This window comes from Anopheles merus, chromosome X (assembly GCF_017562075.2).
Source record: "Anopheles merus strain MAF chromosome X, AmerM5.1, whole genome shotgun sequence".
NCBI classification, from domain to species: domain Eukaryota; kingdom Metazoa; phylum Arthropoda; class Insecta; order Diptera; family Culicidae; genus Anopheles; species Anopheles merus.
Genome location: NC_054081.1, coordinates 11,180,779 through 11,193,583, shown reverse-complemented (window position 1 = coordinate 11,193,583; position 12,805 = coordinate 11,180,779). Strand labels below are relative to the sequence as shown.

Below are 12,805 nucleotides of genomic sequence, written 5' to 3'. Positions count from 1 at the left end.
GCGCATCGCGCATGTCCCTAACAAACATGCAAGGTAAAATCGATTCGTTTTACTGTCAGTGAGCATTTTTTTCTTTTTTTTACCGGTGTAGAAATTGGTGGAATGGATGGGCGAATCGGGACCATTTTATTCTGAACACATTATTCGTTTTACACATATGTTTTACATCCTTTTTGAACACATTTTCTGGTAGCTAAAAGATTGCTGCTCAAGTGTATGGCACAATCGAACGGCTGTTACTTGCTGGTGCCATATTTTTAGGTTTAAGTTTGACAATACCGTTTTGCTATTTTATATCAGCCGCACCGGCATTAGCACAGAGCTTTGAATTGAAATTGGCCGTTGGGCTCAAACGGTAAGCCTGTTCCATAGCAACGCATGTTGCTTTGTTTCGTCTAAACATGCAGCGGTGCGATTGAACATTGCGTACAAATAAGTGCAAACAGCCCAAAAAGAATTGGATTTAGAGCAATGGTCCTGCTGCAAGAACCCTGTAATCATTTTCAACGTTTTTTAAAGGCAAATAACAGCATTGAGGGCAGTGGCAAGTTTGAAAATATGCGCAATGAGCGGCCCGCAGCTTTGAAGACTTGTATCCCCAAGGATTGTAGGTCCAGCGTTTTTTTTTTTAGCCGTCCGGAGCTGTCCGGAGCCGACGGAGCCTTCGGAGCCGTCGGAGCCGTCCGGAGCCGACGGACCCATCGGAGCCGTCGGAGCTGTCGGAGCCGTTGGAGCCGTTGGAGCCCTCCGAAGCCGTTAGTCGGCAGCTGAAGCCGGTCGGGGCCGTCGTAGTGGTTGGAGCTGACGGAACCGGTTGGAGCCGTTGGAGCCGTCGGTGCCGTCGAAGCCGACGGAGCCAGTTGGAACCGTCGGAGTAGTTGTAATAGTCGGAAGTATTCTGAAGCGCTTTAATTTCCGGATATTAGCGATAATTTTATTTTTTTAAAAAGCTCACGAGTAACAAAAGAGTCTTCTTCATTTTTTGCTCTGTTTTTTTGACAAAAATAAAGTCAAAAACAATTGTTTGCTCCGTATATATATAGGAAAAAAAATTAATAAAACTAGGAGGTCAAGGAGCAATAGAACTATGACGGGAGGAAGGTTTGATAAAATACGAAAAAACGAGGCAGACGAGTGTAATTATGCCAGTTTTGCACGGTTTTTTACATCGACTAACGTGTATGGTTTAGGCCGCACTTGTTTTTTACCGAATAACATGATGGCACATGGACAAGACAAAGAATGTAACTATCAATAATCCGTCCATCTTTTATGAAAATAAAGATCAATAATAGTTTAATTCATATTTTTCCTTTATATATATATATATATATATATATACATATATATATGTATATATATATATATATATATATATATATATATATATATATATATATATATATATATATACATATATATATACATATATATATATATATATATATATATATATATATATATATATATATATATATATATATATATATATATATATATATATATATATATATATATATATATATATATATATATATACGGAGCAAACAATTGTTTTTGACATTTTTGTTTAAAAAAATACAAAAAAACTTCAGAGCAATAAATGAAGAAGACTCTTTTTTTACTCGTAAGCTGTTTTTTAAAATGAAATCATCACTGATATCGGGAAATTAAAGCGCTTCAGAATACTTCCGACTATTACAACGACTCCGACGACTCCATCTGGCTCCGTCAGCTTCGACGGCACCGACGGCCCCAACGTCTCCAACCGGCTCCGTCGGTTCCGGACGGCTCCAACCGGCTCCGTCGGCTCCGACGACTACGACGGCTCCGGACGGCTCCAACTGCTACGACGGCTCCGACCGGCTCCAGCTGCCGACTAGCGGCTCCAGACAGCTCCGACGGCTCCGGACGGAACCGGACGGCTCCGACGGCTCCGAACGGCTCCGGGCGGAATCGACGGTTTGAATTTTTCGGAATCGGTGTCGGAGTAGCAATGCTCGGAAGCGATTCCGAGCCGTGGGTGCGATTCCGGTTACCCATCACTAGTAGACACCAACATCGGCACTATTACTTTAGCCAGACATCGATTGCCAGTGAAAACATTTAGAATTTCTCAGTATCATTAATCTCTATACAAGAAACTTTCACTAGCTTTATATGTAATTTATATGTATATGTATATATGTAATTTATATGTATATGTATATATGTAATTTATATGTATTTATATGTTTATATGTAAACTAGACAATAATTGTAATTCAAATCAATTCATAGAATTATAAAAACCGAGAACACACAGGATGAAGTAACTGTAAGCATGAAACGGCATTCGAAGAAGAATGTTAGATATTAGATTTAAATTTATAAGTATAAGAGATGAATGAGGCCAATAGGCTTACATTTTCAGTATAGGTCAGTATGTGAAGTAGGGAAGCCGGCAGTTTCTACATGTTTCTATTGGCCACGGGGCTCCCAATCGTTCTGAGGACTCCAACTGACCACGGAATTACACACGCTACAATCTGATTGCGTCTCGGGGATCTGCTTTTACCTACTGATATTAAAATACATAAAGGACTTACAATCCTGAGAGCCTCTGGCGGCAGCGTTCAATCCTATTTCGTGACAAATACTCAGAAAATATGTATCTTTCATTTCTTTTACAATTTTAAAGCACTAATGAATAACGAAAGTAAGAAAGAATACAATAGGAAACTTTTTATAGACTGGTATGGGTTTGGTGTCAGTTCCAGGATCGCTATGGGCTTAGTATCGGTTCAAGGACCACTATGGGTTCGTAATCGATACAAGAATCGGTAGGGATACGAAATCGGTTCAAGAATCAGTATTGGTTCGTGATCAATTCCAAGACCAGTGGATTCAGCACATGTTCCAGGACAGCTATGAGTTGTTGATCGGTTCGTGGACTGGTATGAGTTCAATATCAGTTCCAGTATCGGTATGGGTTCAATTTCAGTTCCAGGATAGGAATGAGTTCGTGATCGGTTCAAGGACCAGTATGGGTTTACTATAGAGGTGGGAGCTCGGAATCGAACTTACCCGATTCCGATTCCGTGCTCGGAATCAATTCCGGAGCCAATTCCGTTGCTGGAATCAATTCCGGAGCCGATTCCGAAGCCTATTCCGGAGCCGATTCCGGAGCCTATTGCCGAATTGCGATAAGAAATTTCAGAAACGAAATTATTCCGGTAAACTTCAAGACAATGTTTCGTTTACATGTAAATTAGGATTCTGTGTGTCTTCAATATATATCATCAATGGAGCTAAATGCCAATTCTTATAAATAAATGCCTTATTATAAATGCCGAAACTAATTCCGATTCTAAATCTAATTCCGATGAAGGAGCCGATCCCGGTGCCCATTCCGGCACCGATTCTGGAACCAATTCCGAAGCCGATTCTGATTCCGGAAACGATTCCAGAAACTGAGTCTTGACCTACTATCCGGAATCGATTCAAATCTTCAGAACTAGCCAGAATCGATTCCATCGAAAACTTCATTTCTCCATCAATAAGCTTACTATTAGTACCAGAACTGGTATAGGATAGGATTGAGCTGAGGGTCAGTTTATGATTCGTCATAAGTTGCTGATTTAAATTGAGTTTGGTAGTCGCTAATATTGGCGTACACCTCGAAGTAAAAAGGGATCCTTGAAATTTCGTTTCGTAGCCCTTTGACCAGGCCAAATTAACTAGCAAGTCTCGAAAGCGCGTATAGGCCGACATAAGTGCGTAGGTCGTTACGTCAAATAAAGTTGACGATTTACTACTGTAGCTGGTCTCGACATGCCCGTCATGGGTTCAAGCCCCGAATGGACCATGCCGTCATACGTAGGACTGCTATCTTTACTGCTATGGGGGGAATGAAAAAGTCACTGAAAGCCAAGCCCACAAGTAGTGGTACAGGCAGGCCTTGACCGACAACTGATGTTGAGCCAAGAAGAAGAAGAAGAATTTACTTTTTTTGTTGGGATTGAGAGTAGAAGGGAACATAAATATATCTCACAGACTCAATCAATGTAAGCAACAGTCAGAATATGAATAGAAATTACAAATACAGACTGTCGCCTACATACACGGCTAATGAGGATCGAAAACAACCGCAAAATACCGTATATCTCGAATTTCCGAGCGAGTCGAATCTTGGAATTTCCTGCCCAAATATCACTAATTTTCATGTAATTTTGCAATCAGGAGGTGCTTTCAGCCACTTAATTAATTATTTGATATAATTCTGACTGAATATAACAGTTTCAAACCTTTTGAAATGGTTTTAAACATTCGATCAAAATGGAAATTATTTGGCGTTTGGAAATTGATATGTCCAATCAGGACAATTTGAAAGATCTGTCAAACTTGGATAACCGCGTATCTCCGAATTCTCGTATAAAAGGTACCGTGTATCTCGGGGATTACCGAAACAGGTTTATTACGTTCAAAAAATTGTGAACAGTCAAGAGAGAATACCCAGGTGACAACTGTTCTACATTTTTAGCTTAAACTCCTCGTGAACAGCTCGATTTAACCCTTTGCCTCATATAAACGCTTTAAAACATGGCTGTGTGAGTGAATCATGATGTGTTGAAGCGTTGAAGTTGTCAGAACTTCGGTAGAAGCCCGACAAACAAGAAGCTTGCAGTTTCGTCCTCGGTGTACAACAACCAAAACACTGAGAAGAAATAAACGATCTACCCAGGAGCACCAGAATAGCGGAGAAACGCATGGACTAACAAAACAACGTGAAAGAATGTTTTATAATATAATTTTTGTATGATACGGATTGAAGAGTACGTATGTTTTGTTTTCTGCCGGTAGCTTGTGCACACCGTGATGACAAGTCTCAAAATGGTACCAGAAAAAAACGCTTCACTCTGACGTTTCAACTGTTATAATAAGCTTAAAGTCGATGAAATCGCCAGCTCTTTAAGCTAACTTTAAGCCTGCTCTTTAAGCTTCCAGCAGCTCGAAAAACGAAAAAATCTACTCGAAAATGTCACTTGGGTAGTGACTAACGATAAATATCGGCGCATTCAAATATGAATCGGGAGAATCGTAGAGAGAGTGAGATAGCGAGAGACGATACATCTGTTCGCAAGGTGTATGGCTATTAGGAGGTGAAGTGCTTCAGAGCAAATTTACATTTCACGGCTTGACATAACAACACTGCTGGCTCCGGTATTAAAATCGCGAAGGGCTCGAGGAGGGGTATAAAAAATTGTATGCGATTTGTCATAACAATTCTCAATCGTGGCGCCCGGCAAACGCGCTACTAATTTACCTTCTAAATAAACACACCTTGATCTGTTCGTACGGAAGTGTCAAAATACGAGGCTTTGCATGAAGAAGAAAATCGGCAATCTTGTGATTGATCTTAGCAAGGATGAACGCAAGTGTTCGAGTTAATAAAATGATAAGTTATAAACAATAAAAATATATCGAAGATCACGACAAAAACAACAACTACTACTACTACTACATCGTCTTCTTCTTCGACACAACAACTGTTGTCGGTCAAGATATTCTTGTACCACTAATGGACTTAACTTTCAGTGAATTATTTATTCCAAGATAGTCCCCAAATCGCCTGCTCGAGCTCCATAGCTGATTTGGGGCTGCATAACAAAACATCGTTCCGATGTCGTACTTTGTGGCTGATTAAAAGATAGACGGTACTTTACGGAACTATGGAGCTTTTTAACAGGCACATGATACTCTTTGGAACTTTGCGGCTGATTAGCACTATGTGTAGGGTTCATGATGGAACTTGAAGGCTTGTTAAGAAAGCGTTCTGAACTTGGTGGAACAGTATAGCTTTGTAATGCATGACATCGGCACAAGGTCCCAAATAGCCAGAATTGCTTAAACAGCTCATTTTGGCACGCTAAAGATCGCTGCTCTAATTCGCCTTTTGCAGTAGATAAACAGCATCAAAGTTCTATGTGGGTCTTTCAAACAGCGCCTAAGCAGCTTCCTTATGCCACGATGCCAGGGATTATTTTTCTTTGTGTTTTATTTTCAAGCAAGCGTCATCGATGAAATAAACAACAAGATTTGTTTCGTTTAAACACATGTGTATATTTTTAAATCCTTTATACAAAATTTTACACAATTTACTGATAATTCACAATCACTTCACTCAATATTCATTGTTCATTTAACGAATCTAACTTGTGCAGCAGCAATGAGATTATTGCCGGCGTCCGTCTTTGACACTTTGACAAGAGCCACCTTGTACCGATGTCATGCATTAAAAAGCTATGAAGTTCCACCAAGTTCAGTACCCTTTCTTAACAAGCCTTCAAGTTCCACCATGAACCCTACACAAAGTGCTAATCAGCCGCAAAGTTCCAAAAAGTACCATGTGCCTGTTAAAAAGCTCCATAGTTCCGCAAAGTACCGTCTGTCTCTTAATCAGCCACAAAGTACGACATCGGAACGATTTTTCGTTAAACAGCCCTAAATCAGCTATAAAGTACGAGCTGGCTATTTGGGGTGGCTCTTGTCAAAGTGTCAAAGACTGGTGCCGTCAATCATCTCGTTGCTGCTGCCCTAGCTAGTTAAGTTAATTGAAGGAGGAATATTGAGTGAAGTGATTGTGATTGTACAGTAAATTTTGATACATTTCGTGTAATTTATGAATATTAAGAATTTAAAAATATACACATGTACACAAACAAAACAAATCCTGTTGTTTATTTCATCGATGACGCTTGCTTGAAAATAAAACACAAAGAAAAATAATCCCCGGCACCGAGCATAAGGAAGCTGCTTAGGCGCTATTTAAAAGGACCGCCTGGAACTTTGATGCTGTTTAACTACTGCAAAAGGCGAATTAGAGCAGCGATCTTTAGCGTGCCAAACTGAGTTGCTTAAGCAATTCAGGCTATTTGGGCTACTACTAATATTACTAAATTACCAATAATTTAAATTGGATTTCAAGTTAGCCGACGTTTATGTGCTCATTCGACCAGTATTGACTCATTAGCCTTTCTTGTTTGTTTTTTTACCTCTTGAAAATAAAATAATATATTAGGCCGAAAATACACGGACAGGAATTTCACGGCCGCGGAATTCCACTTGCTGAAAAATGTATGGATATGACAGTTCGAGAAAGTTGCCATTGACACTTTTTATATGGGTTTGACAGCAGGCGGAGTTCCGCGGCCGCGAAATTCCGGTCTGTGTATTTCGGCCTTATGTTTTTAATTACAATTATTTTATTTCAACTTATTTATTTAAAAATTCTTTATTTTTCATAACATTCATAGCAAAATCTCGAAATCTACTCAAAATATATCAGCTTCGTTGCGCGAGCTAGTACTCGCCCAAATAGCCAGAATTGTTTAAGCAGCTCATTTTGGCACGCTAAAGATCGCTGCTCTAATTCGCCTTTTGCAGTAGATAAACAGCATCAAAGTTCTATGTGGGTCTTTAAAACAGCGCCTAAGCAGCTTCCTTATGCCACGATTCCAGGGATTATTTTTCTGTGTGTTTTATTTTCAAGCAAGCGTCATCGATGAAATAAACAACAAGATTTGTTTCGTTTAAACACATATGTATATTTTTAAAACTTTTGTATTGATGAATTACACAAAATTTTACACAATTTACTGATAATTCACAATCACTTCACTCAATATTCCTTCTTTAATTAACTTATCTAACTTGTACAGCAGCAATGAGATGATTGACGGCGTCTCTCTTTGACACTTTGACAAGATCCACCTTGTACCGATGCCATGCATTAAAAAGCTATAAAGTTCCACCAAGTTCGATACACACTCTTAACAAGCCTTAAAGTTCTATCATGAACCCTACACATAGTGCTAATCAGCCGCAAAGTTCCAAAGAGTACCATGTGCCTGTTAAAAAGCTCCGCAAAGTACCGTCTATCTCTTAATCAGCCACAAAGTACGACATCGGAACGATTTTTCGTTAAACAGCCCTAAATCAGCTATAAAGTACAAGCTGGCTATTTGGGCGGAAACCCTTCGCTTTTTTGCATACCCAGTCAGACAAATCGGACTTAATTTACCCCTATCGTACCGCTAAATTACCTATAATTTAAGAGTTATTTAATGTTCAATTAACCTTTAAGTTGGCAACCGGATACCCGGGTATTTTTTTCAACTTCGAACTGCAATAACTTTTGATTCATTGCTTTTATTGACCTTAAATTTTCCGTAGCCTCCCAACTTTTAATTTATGATTTTTTGGTGCATCAGTTGTAATTTCAAACAGCCTGTAAGTATTTTATTTTGAATTTTTTTAACTTTACCACGTAAGTTGGCAACCAGCATACCCGGGTATTCCATACATTTTGTATGGAGAATGACGTTTCTCTTCTTCCTCTTTTCGTATTGTGCTTATTTTTTTATCAGATTCAGGCGATTCCAAATTTCAATTTGACCGTTATTTTTGTAATAAAATGAAAAAAATTAATGAATAAATGAAGTAGAAGAGAATATATGGTCGACATTACTTGCTTACAGCATTAAAATATAGAAAGCATTGTTTACCTATGAAAATCGTTAATTTTTTGCATCAAAACGTGTGGAATACCCGGGTATGCCGGTTGCCAACTTACGTGTGTAAATCTGGTTGCCAACTCTACGGTTAACGGTCGTTAATTTACCCATTCTAGCAGTTTTGACAGATCCTATTCCTTCCTCTATTTTGTTTTTATTTTTTTCGGTCAATTTTTTAATAAATAACACGAAATTTATTATATTATAGTTAAATGGTTATATTCAATCCTTTTCCTTAACTTATACCAACGATTACAATATATTTTTTTAGCAAATTCGACTTGAACAGCCGCTTCACCCGGAGAAGGTGATGCACAAATAGCACTAATAAACGCAATTTTTCGGGTGTTTTTTACATTCAACCATGGGCTGTCACCCGCTGCGGGTGTCAAATTCCATACATTTTCAGAAAACGCATGCACGCCCGCATCAGCGATTACCACTGCTTCACAAAACTGCTCGAAACTACTTGACGGGCACAGCACCAAACCATCGCCCACCTCTAGTAACACACCTTGGTCGGAGCACGTAGTCGATTGTGCAATGTGAACGAATTGTCCATTGGGCAGAGCACCTAATGTTTATAGGAAAAGCTTGTAAATACAGCACATGTTAACAGGTCATTGAAAAGAGCGCGCTTCGCTGTCTTGTTTTCATTTTAGCCGAAACGTTTCCGAAAGATGTTTTGCAACGCTTCTCGGCCCGGCGTGCGTTAATGTGTTGCGAGTGAATATTTTCTCCTAGCTCGGCTCGGCCGCAGTCGAGTCAGTGGTTCAGCTGTGGTAGAGGCGCCCCCCAAACATACATCATGCCGGAGTACATGATCAACGGTATTCCGGTGAACTTTCCGTTCGAGCCGTACGAGCTGCAGAAGAACTACATGGCCAAGGTGATCGAGTGTTTGCAGAACAAAACGAACGGTGTGCTGGAGTCGCCGACCGGCACCGGCAAAACGCTCAGTCTGCTGTGCTCCTCCATGGCCTGGTTGCTGCACATGAAGCCAAAGGTAAGCCGGTACAGGAAGATACATGTCACAGCTTGTGTCATTCACGCTTTGTCGCTCACACCCACAGCAACCGAAGCACCGAATGGAGACGATCGACACACTGCCAGAGCCGCCGGAGCTGAGCAACGCGAAACATGCCGCCCTCGATCCGGAGCAGGCGCTTGCCCTGCAGCAGCAGAAGGCCAACGCGAAGATGAAGATCATCTACGCGTCCCGCACCCACTCGCAGCTGTCCCAGGCGATGCAGGAGCTGAAGAACACCAGCTACCTGTTCGTGCGCTCCATCATCCTGGGGTCGCGCGACCAGCTCTGCATACACCCGGACATCTCGAAGCAGGAAAACAACGCGATCAAGACGGTGCTGTGCCGGGAGTCGGTGAAGGCCCGCAACTGCTCGTTCTACAACCGCGTCGAGACGGCGAAGGACCGGCCGGACGTGGCGACCGTGCCCGTGATGGACATCGAGGATCTGGTGACGGTCGGCCGCAAGCTGAAGGCGTGCCCGTACTATCTGTCCAAGGAGCTGGTCGAGCAGGCGGACGTCATCTTCATGCCGTACAACTATCTGCTCGACCCGAAGGCGCGCAAATCGAACGGGCTCAGCCTGCAGAACAGCGTGATCATACTGGACGAGGCGCACAACGTGGAGAAGATGTGCGAGGAGGTCGGTTCGGCGCTGCTCCGGTCGTCCGACATTGCGCTCGCGATCGAGGACGCGTCCTCGGTCATCAAGTCGATGATGGACGGGGGCGGCGCCTGGTCCGGCGACGGGGAAAAGCAGCTCGAGCTCACGCTGGACGATCTGGTGCTGCTGAAGGAGATTCTGCTCGGCGTGGAGAAAGCGGTGGACGACATTGGGATCCTGTTCTCGCAGGGCGGCACCACCCATCCGGGCACGTACATATTCGATCTGCTGGAGAAGGCGAACGTAAGTGCAATGGTGTTTTTTATTGTTTTTTTTTTTTAACTTGATTTTTCGCTTCCCTCTTCCGACAGATCAAGTTCGGCAACATTAACGTGGTGCTGCAGGTGATGAACTCGCTCATCACGCACATCACCACCGAGAAGACGGGCGGCTTCGTGCGGCGCGGTGCCGGTTTGCAGTCGATGGTGGACTTTCTCGAGGTGGTGTTCGCCAGCAGCGGGCCCGAGTACCGCCAGGCGGTCGAGAAGTGTTTCCGCGTGCACATCGAGCCGGAGGAGCCGAAGCAGCCGGCCAAGGGTGGCGTGAAGCGGGCGGACGGCTGGACGGCGACCAAGCAGCCGCTCAAGGCGCCGGTCAAGTCCGCCTCGAAGGTGATCAACTTCTGGTGCTTCAATCCCGGGTTCGGCATGCGGCAGCTGGTGGACAGCGGGACGCGCAGCATCATACTGACGAGCGGCACGCTCGCCCCGCTCAAGCCGTTCATCAGCGAGCTCAGCCTGCCGGTGGCGGTCAGCCTGGAGAACCCGCACATCATCGCCCGCAGCCAGGTGTACGTGAAGGTGATCACGCACGGGCCCGACCGGGTCGAGCTGAACTCGAGCTTCAAGAACCGGTCCAACCCGGAGTACATCGCGTCGCTCGGCCGCACCGCGCTGTCGCTGTGTCCCATCATCCCGGGCGGGCTGCTCATCTTCTTTCCCTCCTACCCGCTGCTGAACAAGTGCAGCGAGGAGTGGCAAGCGTCCGGCATCTGGGGGCAGATCAGCCGCATCAAGCAGATCTTCGTGGAGCCGCGCGGCAAGGACCAGTTCACCACGACCATGGCGGAGTACTACGCGCAGGTGCGCGACCCGGCCAGCCGCGGCGCCATCTTTATGGCCGTGTGCCGCGGCAAGGTGTCCGAGGGGCTGGACTTTGCCGACGCGAACGGGCGCGCGGTCATGATCACGGGCCTGCCGTTCCCGCCGATGATGGACGCGCGGGTGGTGCTGAAGAAGCAGTACCTCGACACGAACCGGACGCGCGAGAACGAGCTCATCACCGGCAACGACTGGTACTCGCTGGAGGCGTCCCGCGCCGTCAACCAGGCGATCGGGCGCGTCATCCGCCACAAGGACGACTACGGCGCGATACTGCTGTGCGATTCGCGCTTCCAAAACGCCCGCCAGCAGGCGCAGCTGTCCGCTTGGATACACAGCCACCTGCGGGAGGGCAGCGCCGTGCCGAACTTCGGCACGGTGGTCGGCGAGATGTCGCGCTTCTTCCGCCACATGAGCACGGCGAGCCTGCCGGCCCGGGTGCGGGACGTGTGCGCCGTTAAGGACGAGCCGGGCGAGGCGGCGAAGGAGGAGCCGGGCAAGGGGAAGCGGTTCGCCACCGCCGTCAAGGGAGGCGGGATCAACACGTTTGCGGAAAAGTTTCGGCTCAGCGAGTATCTGCCCGACTCGATGAAAGTGAACCACCACTCGCGGAGCACGATGCCGGCGGGCGGCGATGCGGAGGCCGGCGGCAGCGGGCTGGTGACGCTGCACAAGCGCGAACGAAACGATGGCGAGGGGCGGCCACCGTCGGCCGGTGCGTTCGAAGCGACGCGCAAGAGGCGAAAAATTGTGATCGTCCCGCAGCCTCTCGTCAAACGCGAGGACACGGAGGACGGGGAGAACGTGCTGCTGCCGGTGAAGCAGGAACCGGATGTGGCGGCCGCTGCCAGCGTCAAGCGCGTGGCGCCGGAGAATCGGGTGGACTTTTTGCGCGAGGTCAAGTGTTCGCTGAGCGCGGGAAGCTATAAAACGTTCCTACAGTCGCTGGCCGTGTACAACAGGGATAGCGATTTTGTGCTGTTTATTAAGCAGCTGTGCTCTTGCTTCAATGCACCACACTTGCACTACCTGTTGCTGGGTAAGTATAGACAATACGCATTGATTTTAAGGGAAGGTACGAAAATGCATGTTCAACCTATGCGCTTTTTCTTTTCTTTTCAGCGATGCGGCGATTCATCAAGCAAGAACATACGCTTGAATTCGATACGATCATAGAGAGAATTGAATCCCGATACTTGAGCGACATGTAATGTAAGTTTGTTTTTTGTAAAAATACATGCATATTGGAATCCTGCCGAACTTTCTTTGAACGATTCAGCACAACATTGGATTCTGAAAGAAACTCTATATCTAATAAAAAAATATGATAATATTCTAAATAACTCGTGATGGGGATATGGTGTTTCTCGTTGAAGTTATCCAGTTAATTCACCCTGTTGCAGACTACCCGGCTAGCCGAATCGATTTTAATTGCTTATTTCTCTGATGCTAAGAATCC

General features: G+C 44.7%; 1 protein-coding gene across 1 annotated transcript; it reads left to right on the top strand.

Annotated features, from left to right (window-relative positions):
* The first annotated feature begins 9,103 nt into the window (after positions 1–9,103).
* Positions 9,104–12,601, top strand: LOC121595191 (regulator of telomere elongation helicase 1 homolog). Its single transcript, XM_041918937.1, has 4 exons — positions 9,104–9,561; positions 9,629–10,489; positions 10,558–12,385; positions 12,469–12,601. Exons 1-4 carry the CDS (start codon positions 9,364–9,366, stop codon positions 12,555–12,557), a joined length of 2,976 nt encoding a protein of 991 aa, XP_041774871.1. The 5' UTR covers positions 9,104–9,363; the 3' UTR covers positions 12,558–12,601.
* The last annotated feature ends 204 nt before the right edge of the window (positions 12,602–12,805 follow it).